This window comes from Camelus bactrianus, chromosome 27 (assembly GCF_048773025.1).
Source record: "Camelus bactrianus isolate YW-2024 breed Bactrian camel chromosome 27, ASM4877302v1, whole genome shotgun sequence".
In the NCBI taxonomy this organism is placed as follows: Eukaryota; Metazoa; Chordata; class Mammalia; order Artiodactyla; family Camelidae; genus Camelus; species Camelus bactrianus.
The window spans coordinates 28,329,266-28,350,624 of NC_133565.1; the positions used below are offsets into that span (position 1 = coordinate 28,329,266).

The following is a 21,359-nucleotide window of genomic DNA, read 5'->3' on the forward strand; positions in this document are numbered from 1 at the left end:
CTTTTTAGAAATCATGTAAACCGAAGTGGGTTATATAATCCTTGATAGATTCATTAGTATTTAGAATTTCCCAGGTTTCCCTGATAACAGTCACTCTGTGCAGATCATGGCCTCCCTCCCTGGAAGATTCTGATTCAGTAGGTCCGTGATGGTGCCCCGGAATCCACATTCCAAGGCGATCCTTATCTTCAGATGAATCTGGAAAACATTGACAGAGGAAATATATGAAATGATGTCATGATGTCACTGAAGCTGAAGTTTATAATGGAATTCTATTAAAAAATACGACATTTGAAGGACGAAGAATGTCAAATGAAATAAAAGAAGTATTTGTGAAGTATTTGTCTAATTCAACAAATGTTTAGTGAACACCTAGTGTGTGCTAGGCAGAGAGAAGTTACAAAACAGACACCATCCATCCTCAAGGAGCTTAGTGTCTTACAGGGAGATGAGCAGTAAAATCAAGTAAAATAAACCGAAAATGACCCCTACTTATCTACCTGGGTGGTGACTATCTCTACAGATGTGCCTCCCTCACTAGGCTGAGGGGCCTTGGAGAACCAACTGCTTAGTAGCCTTGTGTCTTCAACTCCCAGCAAGTGCTTATCCCTCTGCAGTTTTGCAGGAAGGAGTGTGTTACATGGATTTAGCAAAGAGGTATGTACAATAGGAGCAGGAAGAGAGTTAATCACTGCCCAGAACCGTGGCTGAATTTTGCATAGTGGGGCAGAAAATATTTTCTTTAAGGTGACCTCTGGGGACATGCAGACAGAGGTGGGGAAACCCACAGAGGGGAATAGCTGCCCTGGGCTGGAGGGGCCATGTGGGGCTCCAGGAGCTGATATTCTGGGTCAGAGGTTAGAGCATCTGCCCTGAACCCAGGATCAGTACTGACCTAGGACCAGGCACAGGCCTGGATGGGGACAGAAGCCCCTGCAACTTGGCCTCCCATTCAGGAAGAGCCTCAAGTTTAGACCTGGGGTTACCGCCAAATGAGGTTATAAATTCAATCGCAGAAATACACCAACAGGATTGGAAAAAACCTTTTGTGCTTGTGTATCATGACTGAGCTGTATTGTTTCTGATGTAGTATGAACAGTTTTTAATAAATCTTATAATTATCCGGGAACTAGCATAATCGTATTGCTATAGAGTTGGTTGATGTAAACATTTAATATATATGATAATTTTTGTAATTCTGTGTTGGCATTTCTTCTTTGAATCAAAACATATTCTGAATCCTCAAACACTGGAAGTCATTTAAACCGCTCTTGACTCTGAGCAGTTGTTCCAGAGGAAGAATGCTGCCTGGTGCCCTCAAAACCCTGAAAGAAGAGGGTGTGGGGCTTGTTTCTGGAGTGTAATCTCTGTGTAGTTCATCTTTGGTGTTAATTTGGTCCTTTTAAACTTCCCAAGTTAAATAGGTTGTTCTGGTGCTGTGAAGAAGAGAGGTTGCTGAGTGGGGAGAATCTTGGGGTCTCTCTCCCAATGTCCCCGCAGGGAGCAGCCCCAAGGGGTCTGGAGGGAGCAGAGCTGGGTAATTAGAAGGGGCAGCAGCCCTTGATGAATCTAAGTCTCCCAACCCTTCACTCATTCCAGACATCTTCCCCTGGAGTTTCTGGAAGTGGGATTTACTGGTGCGGGGCAGATGGTGGAGACAATGGGACCTGCTGGTCCTGCTCTTTGGCAAGCTGGCTGGGTAATGCTGGCCCAGGCCCCCCTCACGTCATCACCAAGAGCCCGTGCAGCCGGGACATTCTACATCAGTTAGGCTCAGAAAGCTCATTGCACAACAGTAAGAATGAAACCCACACATTCCAACACGGGCCCTCCCGTCTGTTTACAAGCTTCCAAGTTTTCTTTGTTGAATCCCACAGGTCCTAAACATCATGTCCACTTTCCTTCCAAAGTCTTATTCCCACGAGTAACATTTTTATACTAACCCTGAAGCACGAGTCTCTTGAAAGTAGCCACAGATGCCAACATTCTCACAGCAGAGCTCAAAAAGGAGACTTTTGTTTGCACACATTTACCCTCCAAAGCGCTTTGAGAAATTAGGAAGAAAACGAGATGCAATTCTGCCAGTTACTCAGCCCTCAGGACTGTCTTACAGTGGGTAGTCTGTGCCCAGGCAGGGATTCCTAGGAAAAGGAACTAAGGCAAACATGTCTTCAGCTAATGGGACCACTGAATTTCATCTTGCAATAAGACACCATCAGAAGTGCCATGCAAACATCTTTCCCTGCCAGCATAAGTTCCTTGCAACCCAGCAACCCTGTGCTTAATCAAACAGTAAGCCAGCCTAAGTGGTCCATACAAATTTAGACTACGGAAATTCTAAACAAACTGTACTACCATGACGAGGTAGGAACCCATACATGGCTTGGGGCCTGCAAACTAAGTTCTAGTCACCTGTGTGACCGCAGCCTAGAACTGCCCTTAGATCTGGACAAGAAGGGCCCAACCCTGGCCCCACATTTTCAGAGGCCGTGTCCTAGCTCTCCGGCAGGCATGGTCTTCCTCTCAGGGAAGGTGTCTAAAGGGCCAAAGGACACAGAGCACTCAAGGCCTGTGCCGCCCCATTTTAGGTCATTTTCTGAGGGCCCAGGATGCTGGAATTTCCTGCCCCCAAACTCCAAGGCCTGCTTCTGGCACTTGAGCTCAGGCTCTTTGCTGAGTCCATCCTCCAGAGGGCAGACCACACTGAAGCCCGTGGGCTGGCACGTGGATCCGCAGAGAACTGGTCCTGTGGGCTGACATGCGCATCTGCAAGCAGGCCTCTTGTAGCGCTGGTGGAGCTGGAGGGAGTGAGACGGGAAGGGAGGTGGCCTCATGCTGGCGGAAGGCTCTCCTCCACCCAAATGCTCTGGTGCAGAATTCCAAGGAGCCTGAAAAGTCTAAATTTGGATCTGCCCTTCTAGGTCAAAAACAAAGGTATATATGTCAAGGTTGAGGCATAGAATATATCATCTTTAATAGTTTGCTAGTGTGATTGGTTAATGTTAAATACTTAGACATGTAACATGTGGGCCTCCGCTTGTTCTAGGCCGCAGTGTTGGGGGTTGGCTTGCTTCAGGTGAACCTCTCCAGCCCGCGAGGCTTGAAGCTTCTCTGCACCATGAAGTCTCGGGCTCCAACACCTCTATCGGCTTTCCAGCCCTTTCATTCTTTGAGTGTTAGCTGATGAGACTGAAACTGATAAAGAAGAATGAAATTCATTTCTTTCCACTGATGTTTTGGGTGGAATTCTTTTGGATGCAAGGGACAGAAATCCAGCTCAAGTTGGGTTAAGCAAAACAGAGGGTTTTTTTTTGGTCCACTTGTTTAAGACATGTTCAGATTTAGTTGCTCAAACCTACACTGCCTATAATTTGTTTCTGTTTCTTGGCTCTGCACTTATTCTGTGTTGGCTTCGTTTGGGGGCAGCCAAGACGGCCACCAGCAGCTCCAGGCTTGAATTTGGCAACTCCAGTAGAAAGAGAATGCTCCTTTCCTGAGCGGTCTGACAAAAATCCTAGGTAGGATTCTCACTGGCCCTGCTTGGGTCACAGGCTAATCCTCTGAACCTGAATCATCACGACCCACTGGCCAGGCCGGGTACGGGGAGTGGAAAATGTCAGCCTCACTTGAGCCATGTAGACAGTGTGGGGCAAAGGTTCTTTTTCCAACAGGCAAAGAGGGGTTCTGATGCTGGAAGAAGGAGCGTCGATGCCAGGTGGGCAAAACCAACAGGTCCTCCAGCAATGCTCACCACAGGCGCTGTGAGGACAAGGGCCGCGGAAATGCACCAACGTTCATGGAAGTCAGAGGCAGTGACGCGGTGAGGGGGTGGGCACGTGTGCTAGGGCAGTGGGTGAGGTGTGCCCGGCCTCCCGGCGGCTACAGCTAATTGGACTCAAGGTGAATCAATCCAATTGTCTCCATGATAAGCTTAGACATTATGACTCAGAGGCTCTGGAAAGATCTGTTAGGTATTTGGACTGAGGAGATAGCTAATGGAGATAAGCAGAGAAAGGCAGTCTGTGTTTCCTGCCCTTGACAGAGACTCCTGGGTCCTTCCGACTTGTTTCCCTGGTGTGGATGTGGGTGTGTTGGAAAGCTGCATGGAATAGATTGCTGTTCTGCAAACCGCAAATAACACCAAATGTGATCAAAACACAAAGGCCGGGAAGGAACGATGTTTTTTCCTTCTGATGCCTCTTAAGAATTCAGTCAGATGTTTCTCCAGAGCGTTTTGATTTTTGCCTTCATTTTTCACACACATTGGGAGAAGCGGGCAGGGAGATGTGCTCCAGGAAGGCCTGGTTGTGTTCAAGGTCCGGGACAAAACGGTCCTTCGGGGAGAGGGGACACGCTGGACAGAGCTAGAGGGAAAGGCCATTGTTTGGGAACCTGTAGCTTCTACCCCAAAAGGTAGACCGCAGAGAGCTTTGGACACCCAGGCCACGTTTGTGGCAGCCGCACCTCTCTGATGCGTAAGACACAATTCCCCAAGAATTTTATATAAAATCAATGGCCATCAACTGAATCTGATTATCAACGCTTTGGGGGAACCCACACTCCCCTCAGAGATACTCCTACAATCCCTCCGTGAAGTGGAACACAATTGCTTCACAGCATTTGTATAAGATCATATTTTTTAAATCAGAAAACAAAAGCATGAGTTTTGAAAACATCAAGTGGCCAGGACCAGCGATCTGAATGAACCCAATGTCTGCTTCATGCTGTTTCCACTAACTGCTGTCAGAGCCAAGTTGAGGCCAGATTACAGAGCCTGACTGCCCTGAGCCAATCTGTGTCTGGAAGAGAAGGAGTGAGTGCTGACTTTTTGAAAGTAAACTGTGTTTTAAAAGCTCCAGGGGGCTGTGCTATTTAAAGGAACAATGGAGTGAGTGGAACTGTAATGAGGGGGACTCCGGCTTTGGGCTTTGGAGTAACCAGTTTCCCTCTGGGGTCTCCTTCCACTGACTGTGACGTGAATAAACAAACCCTCTGTGATGGGGAGGTTCTTAACCAGGGCTGTCCGTCAGGATCACCTGGGGAGCTGTAGCCGGATACACAGCCCCCGCCTCCCCCCATCGGTCCTGAAGCAGGATGGGGGTGCGAGGGGCGGAGTGCAGAGGGGAGGGCTGCGCGAGCTGCCAACTCCCCGGTAACTCCGCTGCTGCCAGCTTCTGGTTAAGAACCGCGGCTAACGGGTCTTATTTAAACACTTGAGTTTTTAATTCTGCAAAATCCCATTGCCTTTAAAATGGGGAAAACACTTTTTCACTTCACCTTTGGGGAAACCAGCACGTTGCGTGCCACCGTGGGACGCTCCCCATCCCCCGCCCCTGGGAAGAAAGAAAACACGCGGAGAAGAAGTGATGCTGGCCGCCTGGAGGAGGTGGTTCTCCTCAGCACTCAGATTACAGGAGGAAAGGTGGGAGTTGGGAGACTGCAGGGAGTTCAAGAACCAGCCTTTTAATTAACTCGACGTGCCAGATAACGAAGCCATTATTGAGAGTTTCTTAATTGAAAGTGGGAAAAGAGATTAAAAAAATATTTTTGAAATCATCTGGGATGAACATTATTCATTTTCAGATCAGGAAACAACCTTTTTCATAAAAAAGCGACTGGCCACTCTGAGCTATTCAAAGGGAGCGGGCTGGCCGGCACAGAGCCTCAGCGGCTCTGTTCTTCTGTCCTTTGGTAGCCTGTGACTGAGTGACAGAGGGCAGCCTGGTTGATTGCATTCGTGTACGATCGTTCCTGAGAATTCTACCTGCAGATCACTTGGGCCAGCGTGTCCTTGGTATTTTTTTTAGCTGCACCTCCAAGTGACCTAGCCCTCTGGCTCTGAGGCCAGCCACAATGAAGCAGTTTGTTGTCTCTTGTTCATCCACGCTTTGCGTGTGCAATTTTCTCTGCATGGAATGCGACCACTTCCCCTTCCCTCCGTCTTCCTTCCCTTCAGCCTCCAGACTCCTCCAGTCTGCTCATAAGTCACCTTTCCAATCTTGGTTCAAATGCCTCCTCTGAGGACATCTCTGATTCCACTTGATTCCATCACCCGGGACCTCTCGGTGCTCTCGACCGCCATGATAGCAAATGGCTGATTGTATAAAGAGTGGCATGTTCATGTCTCCCCACCAGCCACGCTCGTCAGCACTTACTGAGTACTTCCACATACCAGGCACTGTGCTAGCACTGGACGGATGTTCTCCTTGGATCACTGAAGCCACCCTGCCAGGTAGCTTTTACCATCACCCCCATTTCCCTGCTCAAGAAACTGAGGCTCAGATCTTAGTAACTGCCCACATCTCACAAGTAAATACAATCCAAGTCCTTCCTACTCCTGAGTTTATGCTCTCACTGGTCATATAAGCAAATGTGGGGCAGAGATTGTCTCTTTTATTTGTATCTTTGATGTCCAGGTTAGGGTTGGTGCTCAATGGCTCATTGTTCAAAGAATGAATAATCAATGGCTTCAGGCTTTGGCAGAACCCACCCCATGCAGATCATTCCCTGAGGTGTTAATTACCTGCCAGGGCGCCCTTCCTACAACACCTGTGACACCAGCCTGCATCAGAGACACAGGACGCAAGCAGTTTGTCACAACAATAGAAAACATAAAAGGAGGTAAGGCAAACCCAGGTGGGCTGCTGAAAGCACTGTCAGTCGTGTGTGTGCGTGTGTGTGTTTGTGAAAATTTACTCCAAAAGCCGAGGGTTTTAAAATCAATATGACTCTATTCCACCTATTTGAGATTTTCATCTTTTTTATCTTGAAGAGAATTTAAAAAGTGTTGACCCTGACTGACAAGATTCGGATAGGACAGTAGATTGGATAAAAGAATTGTATCAATGTTGAATTTTCTGAAGTTGGTAACTGTAGTATGGGTTTGTAAGAGACTGCCCCTATTCTTGGAAAAAGTATGATGAAGTATTTATGGGTACAGGGCTATGAGGTACCCACTGATTCTCAAAAGTTTCAGAACGTAAGTGTGTATATCTGTATCCATGTCTATGTGGTGTGGGAGAGACAATGAGAAAGCCAACGGGAGAAATGTTAACAATAGATGAATCTGGGTAAAGGATATATGAGTGTTCTTTGCACTATTCTTGTTTTTGCAACTTTCCTGGAAGTTTGAACTTATGCACAGACGAAAAGTTAAAAATAAAAATTGCTGACCCTGGGAAAAATGAGCCCATCAGGGAAGAAGTGTGATGGATGTCTTTCTTTGAAATGCACAGAGCAGGGGCTGTGAGGGGGCAAATGCTCCCGGGTGGAGTGAGAATTCCTTCAGACTGACTGGTAGGGGCTGGTTTTCTTTCCTGATTTCTGTGTCTTGAATCTGTTTCAAGTTCAGCTGGCCCACTTCCGTGAGAGGCGGTTGGGTTTCCTTGCAGATGTGACGCTGGGAGGACAGTGTTGCCTCTGCCTCCAGAAGCCACCCGACACGTGCTGGGGCGGACGCACAGATGGTGTCAGGCCCGCGGCCGCAGATGCAGGTCCGTCCAGAACAGTGGGGCTGCAGTTGGATGGCCCCCATCTGCGCATCGCAGGACCGTGCGGACAGTAGCGTCTGTGTGGCTGCAAATTCGCCCACTGTGAGTGGGGACAGTTAGGGCTATCTGTGAACCTCACATCTGCTGACTCCATTCATGGTGGCGACACTGTGGCCCTCCAACTGTAGACCTTCTCACCATAGGCCTGCCACTCAGATGCCAGGATAACCACCCCCCCCACCAAACATTTTCTGAGCGTCTACTATGTGAGCTCACTTCCTAGATGCTAGGCACTGTGTAGCATTTTATTGAATTCTTGTGCAAACTCCATGAGCATTGTGCAATTCATATCCCCCCATTTTCCAGAGGTGGAGACTGAGACCCAGAGGTTAAGCAATTTCAGAGGTAACATGGTTAGAAAAAAGTGGAGGAGAGATTTCCTGAACCAACCTGCAGCCTCACAGGGGAGAGTCCACAAGGAACTTTAATACCAGGCTGAAGGAAAGGGGTGCCAATGAGAGACCCTAACTCTTGGCCTGGAGATGAGAAGGGAGAGGGCCCACTTTTGATTCTGGGGTTAGTCTGGGAGGCTTCATGGAGGAGGTGGCCTTTGTATGGAGCCCAAGAGGATGATTTAAAAAAATCACATAAGGAAAATCATTTTTAAAAGAGGGGCATTCAAGACAGAGAGAGCTGTGTCAGTGGAGTAAACACGTGGGAGTTGCATTATTGACCGAGCCCTTCCTAGGAGCCCTTCCTTTAGATCCATCGACTCACTTAAAGCTACAGCTCCCCGAAGTGAGCCCTATGACCACACTCATTTTATAAATGAGAAACGAGGCATCGTGGCATGGCAGAGGTTATTCATGTCTAGTGGGGCTGCAAACCCGAGAGCTTAAAAAGTGCTTCGTGATGATGGCTAAAAGATGATAATGAGGAGGAGGGGAGGAGAGGGAGGCGGAGGGGGAAGGAGAAGAGGAAGGAAAAGAAGCCGCAGCATTAGCAGTAACTGGAGGAGTAATAGCAGTAGCAACAGTGGCGGCGCAGTAACAGCAGTAGCAGCGGCAGTAACGGGGCAGCACTAACGGGAGCAGTAGTGACAACATTAGTTGTAGTAATAATGGTAGCCGTGGTAGCGGTAAGGGGGGGAGTGCTGGTGGTGCTGGTGGGTCGGGGCTTACATCCTGGAGGGCTTCAGAAGCTTCACTAGGAGTTTGGTTTCTGTCCCACTCTGCCTTAGTCTTGATCAAGCTGGTCATCTCCTCAGTACTGACTCCCTGCTTGAGGGCATATAAGAAGCTTTTAAAAAAGTGTCAGGCTCATAGGATAAAAGATGCTCAGGAGACAAGATAGTCCCCCTTCCTCAGTCGTTTCCTCATTCTTTTCTCAGTTCTGATTCTGGTGTTTGATGTTGTCCCAAATCCTGCAAAACGCCCTCTGAAACAAACCTACGCTTGTCCTGCAGTTTGCAGGTAACTTAGAGGAAAGGCCTCGCAGGTGGCTGCCACGGGCAGGATGGAGAAGACGGGGCGGACACCGCAGTCCCTGGGGGGTGGGGGCAGCTCATTCACAGTAGCCAGGTCCGTCCTCAGTGCAGTTCTGGAGACTGGCAGCAGGGGACACCGTGTGAGGGGCAGGAGACCCACCCCAGGGTGTGTCAGTTCCCTTAGGGCACCCACCCCCACCAGCCAGGGCCACTTGCACCAAACCTGCACCAGTCTAGCTCCAGAGATCATGACCTTGACATTGACAAGGTAAAATCCAACCTGAGCACCTCTTCTCAAGATATTCTTCCCGTATCTGTTATTCCCAACTTTTTGGTATTTGCTTTACTTGGTTGTTTAATGTTTTCAATGCTTCTTAAACACTTTCGTTTTATACTTCCCATTTATAATCCTTCCAGCTAGAGATTACATTTCACTTTTTTTTTCCCCCTGAGATGTGGAATTTTCTTATGACATCTATTTTAATTCTCTGGTATGGTTTACTAGTGAGTGTGCTTACTCAAAAGCATTCTTTCACTTGTATTTCTTTGGTTGTCAGGGTCAGTGAATCTTCTTTATAAGGCTCCATATTCATTTTACTACAGTGATAACTTGTAATAAATAAAATTATAGAAGATTTGTTTTATTAATGTAACAAAACTGATCCTATTATTAGCTAAAATTTCCAATAGCCCTGTTGACATAATCTTTATCACTTGAACGGAAATGTAAGGGGAAAAAATATTTTTATCATGAGGATAAACTAGATAATTGTTCAGAGTTATTTGTGAGAATATTACAGCTGTATTCATTAATTTCCATCTTGACTTTTGGGGTGATGTTTAACATACACACATAAATTCTTTAGGTTATAAAAATATTCCTTACTTTTTAAAAAAGTTATGAGAGCAGAGACCACGTAATCATATAAAGTATTGAAAAAGACTAAAGAGTTTTTACTACTTTTTTTCCATTCGATTTTCTATCCTTTTATAAGAGGACTGACAAGAAAACCCTAAAACCCTCATCCACTGGACTATGTCTACATCCCCCCAGCAAGAAAGACACATTTGTTACTTGCCTAAGTAAGGACTAATATTTCTGTTTTACAGATGAGAAAACCGAAGCTCATAGACTAGGCGATGAGTTAAATGTCCACAAATCAATTGAAAAAAATTCAAAATTTCACCACTGATAAAATTCACTCGTCTACCCAGCCTGTGCATGAATCCTCTGTAGGTTTCTCCTGGGTAAGTGTTCCTCAGAGGTTTTCGAGCATCACCTGCGAAGTGGCCTGCCCCTACCAGTGACCAGCCTGCTGCTTAAGGAAGTTCTTATCCTGTGCCAGTATGCCTTCCAGTGGTTTTTATCCTTGTTCGCCCCACATAGAACACACCTCCCATGGAGTAATTCTCTAAGTATCAGAAAACTACCAATCCCCCCATTGCCCCTTCCCACTCTTGACTTTTTAAACATCTCACTATTCACTGAGCACCTATGATTATGCAGGACTTTATCTATTATTATTATTATTATTGTTATCGTAACCTGTTTGTCATTCTCAGCTCTGAGGAATAAATATTACCAGCCCCAAGCTCCTCTTGTCTAAAGAGTCATAATTCCTTCAATTATTTCTCTTACATCATGTTTTTGAGGTTTCTCACCTTCCTGGTTATCTTTTTCTGGACACGCTTCTGTTTGAGAAGGTCGGCTGAAGGCTGGATTCTGGAGTTGCTGATGTGACCCTGAGAAAATCAGTTTATAGAATGGAAATGACAGTATACCCTCTGTGGGTATGCTGTGAGAATTGAATGAAAAAGTAGCCAGGTGTTAAGCAGTGTGCCTGACTTGTATTATATGGCAGTGCATCACAATTATTTTGTTTTATTTCCACGGTATGGAAGTCCCCCAAAGAAGGTACGGTGCTGTTGTGATGACTGGAAGCCACTGCTGGTGCCTCATCTGTCTCTCCCAAGCAGGGTCACACAGCTCCTTGAGACAGTCCCTTCCCCAAGAGGTACTGTTTAGTTCAGGAAAAATAGACTGGAGAGGAAAGGGGCATGGGACTGCCTTTCTTTAGATATTCCCCACCATGGGCCCCTTCCTTATTCTCTGCTACACAGACTTGGGGAGCAATTGCAGAGTTCCTTTTAGGTTTGATACCAGCAGTTTTGACTGTGAGACCACAGCACAGCTGACCGATGAAACACGAAAGGGGCTCGCTAGAGGCAATACCAGATTTCCTGAAATTATAAGAGAACCAAGCACATCACCTTGGAAGTCAGGACTCTGGGTGCCTCGCCCACTTTTACTATCCACAGCATTGATGTTGGGTCAGCTTACCTATTTCCGGCCTTCAGTTTGCTCACTGTCAGATGAGTTTGGGACCAAACACTGTTTAACATCTAAAATCTTAATCTTCTATGGCTTTTGTTAGTTTCATAGATAAGGGTTCAACTTAAGACTTTGGAGGAAAAAAGGGTAGATTCAATTGCAAAAAAATGTTTGAATTTCGCTGATTTATTTCATCTCTGCTCAGAAAGAAGAAAGCGTCCCTTCTTTCTGAAGATCGGTGAGTTTCGAGGCTCCTTGTATTCCCCTGTATCGGAGATTTTTAAATTACCTTCTCTTGTTCTTATTCCTTTCTGATATTGCAGAATGGTTATTACTGATTATTAACTAAGTAATGTTTAAATTTTAGAAGTCAAGCTACTTGTAAGGCCCATTTAATAAAATTTATGAAATTTTCTTCCTCTTTATTCTCATAATTCCAAAAGCTTTAATGAAAACAAGTGAATAGATGTGAGCTAGGATTAGCTTAGGGGGTGTGTGTGTGAGTGTGTGTGTGTTTGCTTCTATTTACAGCAGGGATGGGAGTGCTTTCTAGTTTATTAAGGCTTTTAGCACTATTTAATTTTTAAACTAAGCATGCATTATTTTTAAAAATTAATTGAATAAAGATGTATGTCCAGAACTTGAACATACAGAAAAGTAGAATGAAAACAAAATTGTGACCCACTACTTAGAGAATATCCATTGTCAAATTTTGATGTTTTTTGTTCTAGTTTATTCAATTGCTTTTTCCAGTGCTTACTGAGTGTTTAGTAACACACACACATTCCCTCTCTCTCTCTCTCTCTTTTTATTCATTCAATAGAAGGAGAGTATTTCCCATATTCTTAAAATATTCTTAAAATATAGGTTTGTGTTCCATGTGTTATATGTCATGTATGAGTTAACAATATAAAAACAACAGAATATCAAGAAAACAAAAATGCTTTGAGTCCCCTCACACATGTGGTCATTACAATCCTGTGGGAGAAGAAGGGCTGGAAATATTTCCAACTTCCGGCTGAGGAGCCATAGCTGAGAGATGGGAAGGAAGTTGGGGTTTGTTAAGATCACAGGGTCAGGTACCACTTATCAGCTTCGAGACTCTAGGCACAATAGTGGATCCAATATTTGCTGGGCCAGAAGATTACATCATTTTGGGGTCCTCCTTAAGGAAAGGATAAAAACTTTGCTCTTGAAAATTTTGCAGGCAATCCTGTAAATAAATGGCCAGGGCCCCTCCCAGAGGTGGGGAAGTGCCTGTGTAAGTGAAGGGCCCTGAAGCTTCAGTTTTACCTGCTTCAAGGTAAATGTGCCTCTACTTGGGCAGGCTTAACTGATTTTCATCTGTAAAATGGGGATAATAAAAGTGTTTGCCACAGTAGCAAAGAAGATTAAATAAGATACTGCATTAGAAAGCATTTGCTGAAACTGCCAGGTACATAACAAGTGTTTATTCTATTATTATTCTATTATTCATGTGTTAAGCAGTGTGCCTGACTTGTATCATTCTGTGATTTTTCTATTATTATTCAAAATCATGTACTTGTGGCTGAAGTCTTTTGAGCTGCTTCCCAGAGACTGTTACTCATGACACCTCGGGCCTTCTCAGTGGGGCTCACTCACTCATTGAATAAGCATTTATTGAGATCCTAGTAGATATCTGGTGCTATGCTAGATGCTAGCCTCAATTACTTCTCACACCTCGTCTTTTGAAAGCACAACTCAAATGTCCACACATCTGGGAAGCTTTCGCTGGATGCTCGGCAGATTCACTACCGTAGGGATGCTTAACTCCTGCTGTGAACTGGGTTTGAAAATAACCGGGGTTTAAGGGAAAGGAATCCCTCTGACTTGCTAACCTCTGTGGCATCAGCACTGTCCTCTGTGCCTATAATGAAGTAGGCAGGGGCTCAATAATGTTAAATGAGTTTGTTGCTTTTCCATGAGGATTTTAGTTTCTTTCGCCAGCTATTTGGTTTGCAAGTGTAAGCGAGATGTGTGCAAAATAGTCTGGATATATGTACAAGGTGGTTTCTTCCTAATCATGGTTGTTTCTGAGTGACTTTGTCTTTTCTTACTTTATGACAATTCAGCTTCTCTATTGTCTTACCAGATCACATTCTGCAAGTGTCTCTCTTGTGCTAATAAAAAAAAAAAATATGGCCACATGGGGGATGTCTTTAGGGAATGTGTCCTGTATCAGGAAAAGTAGTTAAGCTCTGAGGTCCTAAAGGAGCCTGGGAAAATCTAACAAGAAACTTTGGGGTTGGGTGTATTATCTATTTAAAAACAGAACTGGGCTTTGCAAGTTTTATGGTGTCTTGTTAAAGCCATTAATTGAGAGTTAAAATTTCCAGATCGTTACTTTTGTAACAGCAGTCAAGTGTCAGAAAATACCCTGATCAGTCAGTACTGGATACAAATAGATAAGACAAGAAGTGGTGGTGGGGAAAGCACCCATTTACCAATACATCTACTTAGGACCCTGCAATTTACAATAAGTCACCTTTCACTATCATTATCCATTGGCTACACCAACCCCTTGAGGTAGGTGGGAAGCGGAGGCTAGCTTCTTTTTGCAGGCAAGAACACTGGGGCAGGGCTGGACTGGGAACCAGATCTGTCAGCCCTCAGAGTTCCTGCCACCACAGTTGTCTCCTCCTACTCTCAGGAGGGCCTTTGATGTCCTGGGTGTCTTCAGAAAACCCTGCTGATCTTTGTGTAGGATTACTGATGCATTCTGGTCTGTGGAGCATGACCTGGGCTACATGGAAGGTCACGGGCACCTCAGAATTGGCACCTTTCCATGAATTCCTGTGGTCAGAGTTTTAGCTTATCCTTCATGTGGGCTGAGATGTGTGATTGCACCGAACATTTGCACTTGCAGGCAGGTACAGATCCTGCCTTTCTCATCTAGCAGGGAAGATAATAAGCATATTACTTCCATGAAGTGTTGTATTCATCTTCCCGGGAATGACCCAGGGACTCTGAAGCATCCAATTCTCCAAACCAGTTTCTGAATTACCCATTTGAAAGCTTAATGCTGCAGGTAGAAGGGCGGTGTCCAGCAGGGCTGTTCCCTCGCACAAGCAACCTGGGGAGGAGGGCACCCGTCTACCTGGGTTATAGACCTCATCATCAGTGGAAGTGGAAGAACAATTTTACCTTCATCATGTTAGTTATCTGAAAAAAGAAACCTCAGTTGGCCCAATCAGGGGTGTATGGAATTCCTAGAAACAGAGTTGAGAGGCCAAAAGTAGCCTGTTGTTGACAAGATGCAAATGCTGAAGTCTTAGGAGGGCCTTTCCTGTCTGCCTTGGCGTCTCACTTGGTGGCCCCGAGTCAAGAAGTTGAGGCTGGGCCTCCTCTGTGGCTGTCCCCAGCCAGGACCCTCCATTCCGAGCCCTCCATCTGGGCTGGAATCTTCAAGGGCACTCCCTCCTCATTCTCGAATTAGTTGGGCTTGAGTCCATAAACCAGGTAAAAAAAATACAAGAATTCTGTACTGGAGGTCTAAGTGGTGGTTCTCAGAGGACTCAGGCCCAGCCTCACCCCAATCTCCACCCCCTCACCAAGCCTTCCCTTCGACAAGACACACACGCCAGGCTCAGGGAAGCTGACGTAAACATCCTGAGGAAATAACCACAGTAAGTGGCTTCTAAGTCTCATTTCCCTAAGGAAATAATCAGCACCTCTTCGCCAAGACAGCTCCAGGTGAGTGAGGAAGGAAGGAGGAACACCTTCGTGCTCCGTAAAGTAAAGGCTTTCGTCTAACTGCCTGGTCTGATAACAGAGCGCGCTCCCATCTATTGTCACGTTCGTATAATTCGCAGAACCCGCGACGCAGGTAGGGCTGGTACGATTTCCCCTATTTTACGGATGAGAAACCGAGGCTCAGGGCGCTCCCTCACTCTTCCCCGGGTCACGCAGGGAGCACTTGGGGGGAGCCTCTGCCTTCGAGCCCCGAGAGCGCCCCGAGGCACCACGAGGATTCCCGAGTAAGCCTGTCTGCGGTTGCGGCCACACGGCCTCATTGTCCTCAGCAGGAGTCCAGATGCGCGGACGCTGGCCGGCTCCGCGAACCGCGGCCCGGGCGCTCTGCGGAACGGCGCGGGCCAGGCGCAGGGGGCCCGGCGAGGCTGGCGGCGCCGGGAACAAAGGAGAGGAGCATGCGTGCGGACCGAGGGGACATCCGCCCGGGCCGCAGCAGAGGGGGACCGGGCGGAGAAGCACCGAAAGACAGGCGAGCCCCGCACTGGCCCGCCCCTCAAAGCCTCCTTTCTTCTCTCTCGGGCTCGGAGGCGGCCCCGGGGAGATCCGGGAGAGGGCGCAGCTCGCTGTGCCCGACGGCGGGTCGCGTCGCACCCTCACTCCGCCGCAACCCCCACCCGGAGAAGCGCACAAAGGGCGGCAAGGCGGCGAGCGCACACCTCCCTTCGGGGCGGGGCCGGAGGAGGGGCTGGCGCGCGCTCCTCCGCGCCAGCCTTAAAGGGCCCGCCCGCTCCTGCGCACACTGCGCATGCCCGACCGTGGCACGGGGAGGGACCGGAGAGCAGCGGGCGCGCACGCCCGCGCCGCCCGCTGGAGGCATGGCCGGCGTCCCCGTGGTGCCGGCGCGGCGCTCGTGCGCGTGTCAGCGCCCGCAGGGTCTTCTACCGAGCGCGGGGCATGTGCAGAACCCCGGCGCGGTGCATTCCAGAGGTCGCCTGCGTCTGGGCTGGCCAGGCCCACGCTGCAACCAGTTTCTGGCTTTCTGATCCGCAGTTTCAGGGCCAGTCCGGCGAAGTGCCGCCTAAGGGGACAGAATTGCGGGCTCGCGCGCGCACGAGTGGAGATGCGGGCGGGCGTATGCCTTTGTGTCTCCTGTGCTCCCGTGCAGGTGGGCAGCCCGCGCCGGGAGCCACTTTGCCAGTGTACACCAGGAGCTCTAGACCTGCTTTTCTTGTCCGAGGGCTGGGATCACCCTTTTGGGCAGACAATAGACCCTTTTCCCAGCGGCACCTTTGAGTTCTAGGGGTGGTTTATTGGGGACACTAACGGGACTTTCTAAGGATCGCTCAGAGCTGGGCCCTTGGTATCAGAGTTGGGCGCGTTTTCTCAGTCAGGTGAAGGAGGAGACCTGGGGACAGTGAGCGTCCTCGGCTGATAGGTACAGGCAAGTGTCCCGAGCCTGCCGGTCCCGCATTAGACAACAAAGAGAGGCGTTAGCGGCGGCGGGGGAGGGGCGCGGCCGGGAGGACGACGGGGCGGGCTGCGGCGAGCGCGGGGGTGGGGGGGCGCTCGCTCTCCGCCCGCTCGGCCTGCGGCCTCCGCCCGCCCCCGGCCCGGCGTGCGCCAATCGCCTACCCCAGCGATAGTGTCAGTAGCATTGTAGTGTCAGCTCCCGCCGGTGACGTTGCGCCTCCCTCGTCCCCCTCCGGAGCCGTCTGGCTGCAGAGGCTCAGTCAAGAGGCGGGGAGGAGAGGAGGAAAAAGCGCTGAGGGCGGGCGGGCGGGCGGGCGGGAGGGAGTGGAGGAGCCGGGGAGGGGCTCCTTAAAGAAACGCTGCTGTCGCTCGCCTGCTTGCTTCTCGCTCGGCATTGTGGCCAGCCAGCCGGGCACTCGGGGGGCACGCGCGGCTGCCGCTCGAGCTCTGCCCCCACCCCACCCGCCAGCAGATCTGGGGTGGGGACCCAGGCGGGGGGTCTTGCAGCCACTGCCGGGAGCGGACAGCAAGGAGCGACCCACTCTCTTCCCCGCGCCTAGAAAGGAGCAACGGAGCCCTCTGCAGCCGGCCGGCCTCCCCGCCCCTGACCACTCGCTTCCCGGCTGCCTTTGTGGCCGCAGCTTTTCGCCGCCGAGCCTAGGGCCGGCGGGGGCGCGGCGCGCACGGCCGAGCGATGCCCAGCTCGCTGTTCGCAGACCTGGAGCGGAACGGCAGCGGCGGCGGAGGGGGAGGCGGCGGCGGGGGAGGCGGCGGCGGCGGCGGCGGCAGCGGCGGAGGAGAGACCCTGGATGACCAAAGAGCCCTGCAGCTCGCGCTCGACCAGCTCTCTCTGCTGGGGCTGGACAGTGACGAGGGCACTTCTCTGTACGACAGCGAGCCACGGAAGAAGAGCGTGAACATGACCGAGTGCGTGCCGGTGCCCAGTTCCGAGCATGTCGCCGAGATCGTGGGGCGGCAAGGTGGGTCTGGCGGGGATGGGCGGCAGGCGGTGAGAGGGTCTTGGGCCACCGCCCCGCGGGGAGGGAGGGAGAGGAATCGAGATCCGCGGCGCGGGGGAGCCTTGAGGAGGGAGGAAGAGCCGCGCGATGGGCCGGCGCCCCAGACAAAGAAAGTGCAGGCAGGCTGTCTCCCAGAGCCGCGCCGCGGCCACCTCGGGATGCACTTTCTCCTGCGAAAACCACTGCCTTCTCCCCCAATGCCCCCCACCCAGTCCACCCCGGGAAATAGAATTTAAATATAAGATGCTTGGGGGAGGGGGCCTCTGATCGGTCCTTTGGGAGGGGGGAGGAGGAGGAGTGAGCATCGGATGGGAGGAGGATTCTGGATTTCTGCTACGCGGAATGGAGCCCAGAGGAGGAACAATGGGTCCCGGGACTGCCCCCCCCTTCCTACCAGTCCCCCCGCGCAGGAGAATCGCGGCTTCGGCCACCTTCTCTGAACCCCTTTGCCGCGTCTTCAGGGCGGACGGCGCGTCCCGCTGGATCCCAGCGGCATCTCCCCTGCTGACTTTTTCTGAGATTCTCGGGTTTGGCTCGGGACGGCTGCAGTCACTAGGGGAGGACTGGGCAGCCAATGGGCTGTTCCTCGAGGGCCTCGCGAGTGGAACCGCTTCCCAGCCCGTGGCGCGGCCCGGGGTCAGTGAGGGAGCCGCCCCCTTTCCGCCCATCGCGTGTCCTGCCTTCCCGCTGCCCAGGACTCGGGCTGTCCCAGGCCTCCGCGGTTACCCTGGGATAATGGGCGTGTCTCTCTCTCTCTCTCCCACTCCCTCCCCTGCACCCTGGCTCCCAGGTTGTAAAATCAAAGCGCTGCGGGCGAAGACCAACACTTATATCAAGACCCCGGTTCGTGGGGAGGAGCCTGTCTTTGTTGTGACGGGCAGGAAGGAGGATGTGGCCATGGCTCGAAGGGAGATCATCTCTGCCGCCGAGCACTTCTCCATGATCCGCGCCTCTCGGAATAAGAATACGGCGCTTAATGGCGCAGTGCCCGGGCCACCTAACCTGCCGGGGCAGACCACCATCCAGGTGCGAGTGCCCTACCGTGTGGTGGGGCTCGTGGTGGGGCCCAAGGGCGCCACGATCAAGCGCATCCAGCAACAGACGCACACGTACATCGTGACTCCCAGCCGCGACAAGGAGCCTGTGTTCGAGGTAACCGGCATGCCTGAGAACGTGGACCGAGCTCGTGAGGAAATCGAGGCGCACATCGCCCTGCGCACTGGCGGTATCATTGAGCTCACAGATGAGAACGATTTTCACGCCAACGGCACAGATGTGGGCTTTGATCTGCATCATGGGTCCGGCGGGTCCGGCCCAGGCAGCCTCTGGAGCAAGCCCACCCCCAGTATCACGCCCACTCCGGGCCGCAAGCCCTTCTCTAGCTACCGCAACGACAGCTCCAGCTCTCTCGGCAGCGCCTCCACAGACTCCTATTTCGGCGGAGGGACCAGCGGCAGTGCCGCCGCCACCCCGCGCCTGGCGGACTACAGTCCCCCTAGCCCCGCGCTCAGCTTTGCTCACAACGGCAACAACAACAATGGCAATGGATACACCTACACCGCGGGGGAAGCTTCTGTGCCTTCCCCCGATGGTTGTCCTGAGCTACAGCCCACCTTCGACCCGGCCCCCGCCCCACCGCCTGGGGCGCCACTTCTCTGGGCCCAGTTCGAGAGGTCCCCGGGAGGCGGACCTGCAGCTCCCGTGTCCTCTTCCTGCTCTTCCTCTGCATCTTCCTCTGCTTCGTCCTCCTCAGTGGTCTTTCCTGGGGGCGGTGCCAGCGCGCCCTCCAACGCCAACCTAGGGCTGCTGGTGCACCGCCGGCTGCACCCGGGCACCAGCTGCCCGCGTTTGTCCCCGCCCTTGCACATGGGCCCGGGGGCGGGCGAGCACCACCTGGCTCGCCGGGTGCGCAGCGACCCGGGCGGAGGGGGCCTGGCCTACGCCGCCTATGCCAACGGGCTGGGGGCGCAGCTGCCGGGCCTGCAGCCGTCGGACACGTCCGGCTCCTCGTCCTCGTCCAGCTCCTCCTCCAGCTCTTCCTCCTCCTCCTCCGGGTTGCGGCGTAAGGGCAGCCGCGATTGCTCGGTGTGCTTTGAGAGCGAAGTAATCGCCGCCCTGGTGCCCTGCGGCCACAACCTCTTCTGCATGGAGTGCGCCAACCGCATCTGCGAGAAGAGCGAGCCTGAGTGTCCGGTCTGCCACACCGCGGTCACTCAGGCCATCCGCATCTTTTCCTGAAGGGAGCGCGCGCTTGCGTGCACCACCACGCAGGGGAAGGAGGACCCCCTTCCCTCCGTCCTCACTTCCCAGAGCCTCTCTGCCTCCTTGGTGCCCACCTTCTCCTCCCCCACTGCTCATACTCTGATCGGAAGAGGAGCTTGGAAAGCTGTAGTATCCGCTCATTTTTTTAAATTTAATTTTTAAACAAAGGAACTTGCCAGGATATCTGCATCAAGAGTACTGTAGCCTGGGAAACCTCTGAACCACCTGAAATGCATGCTCTATAAATAATAGGAACGGCGACATTCTAGTAATGATAGTTTTTACACTGTACTTAATAGGAAGCTTCCAAAAGAAGAAAACCCCACAAGTTTTCCATTTTCTTAAAGTAGGAAAAAATGAACAATAATTATTATGATGAAGATGATAATAATAGTGCTATGGGATGTGTGGACTGTTTTAGTGTGTTCCCCTTTGTGGCTGGGTTCCTACGATGCTTATTATAGAACACAGTGGATCCTTTTTGAATGTTCGTGGAAGGGCCAGGAGTTCCTGTGAAACCAGGATACTGCAGCTTTATTAAAGTTAAAGGAACTGTAACATATCTCTTATATATTAAAAACGTTTAAAAGTTTTAAAGAGAAATTGCATTAATACAGATTGAAGTATTTTATTCTTTTTTGACTTGAAAAATTATATTTCATATTGCAAAGATGTTTACAAGTATTTTAATTTAAGTTCAGTGAACTTTTTTGTAGCTGGGTTAAATCTTTTTATTTTAGTATGGCCTTATGGCAAAGAACACTGTATTATTTTAATAATCACACAATTGTGACGGAATTACAAACCATAAGATGTGTAATGTTTTGAACAGTATTCTGTTGGGATGGAGATTTTATAGGTTCAGACAAATCTTCTAGATCTGCTTCACCCAGCATATTTTCTATTCAGTGATATAAAGCATATTTTATTCTATATTATTACAAAAAAAACGGAAATGTATAAACATGTCAAAAGGAACTGTTGATGCTTTTTAACATTTGTATAAATAGAATTCAGTGCAAGTTACAAAAATTCTGTTGCACCACTATAGTTTTAGTATTTCTATTTTAATACATTTGTTTACCACTTGTTTATGTATATGTAGGTGATGTTACTTGAGCTTAAATGTACTTTACTGAGCAAAGTTTAAAAAAAAGGTATATTTTATTTTATGATAAAGGGCCTTTAACCTCATGGTCAAATACTAATATTATATTTGCTGAGACAAGATTTGAAATTGTATCAAGAGTTTTATTTTTCTGACATTTAAAGTTCTACATAATAAAGGTAAAACTTAAGTAATGGTGCTACTTCATTTTTTAAGTATTTCTATATAAATAAAATATTGAAGAAAATCTATCTTGTGTGGTGACTTGATTTTTTTTAAGCCTCTCGGAGTCTACCTGTGTAAGGAATCACTCTTAAGGGCTAAATTGAAAGATACAACTTCCAGGCATATTATGTCAGTATTTTATCCATTGAAAGAAAGAAGCCAGAGTTATGTTTGGCTGGATGGTTAGGCCGTGGGTAACAAGTATCTACTGAATCAGAGCTGAGTTCATCATTAGACATTGTGGGCACAGTGC

General features: G+C 49.6%; 1 protein-coding gene across 1 annotated transcript; it reads left to right on the forward strand.

The window, feature by feature from the left end:
- The first annotated feature begins 16,845 nt into the window (after positions 1 to 16,845).
- MEX3B (mex-3 RNA binding family member B) lies at positions 16,846 to 21,130 on the forward strand. The gene is made up of 2 exons (XM_010955350.3): positions 16,846 to 17,472; positions 18,302 to 21,130. The coding sequence occupies exons 1-2, from the start codon at positions 17,187 to 17,189 to the stop codon at positions 19,747 to 19,749; spliced, it is 1,734 nt and encodes a 577-aa protein (XP_010953652.2). The 5' UTR covers positions 16,846 to 17,186; the 3' UTR covers positions 19,750 to 21,130.
- The last annotated feature ends 229 nt before the right edge of the window (positions 21,131 to 21,359 follow it).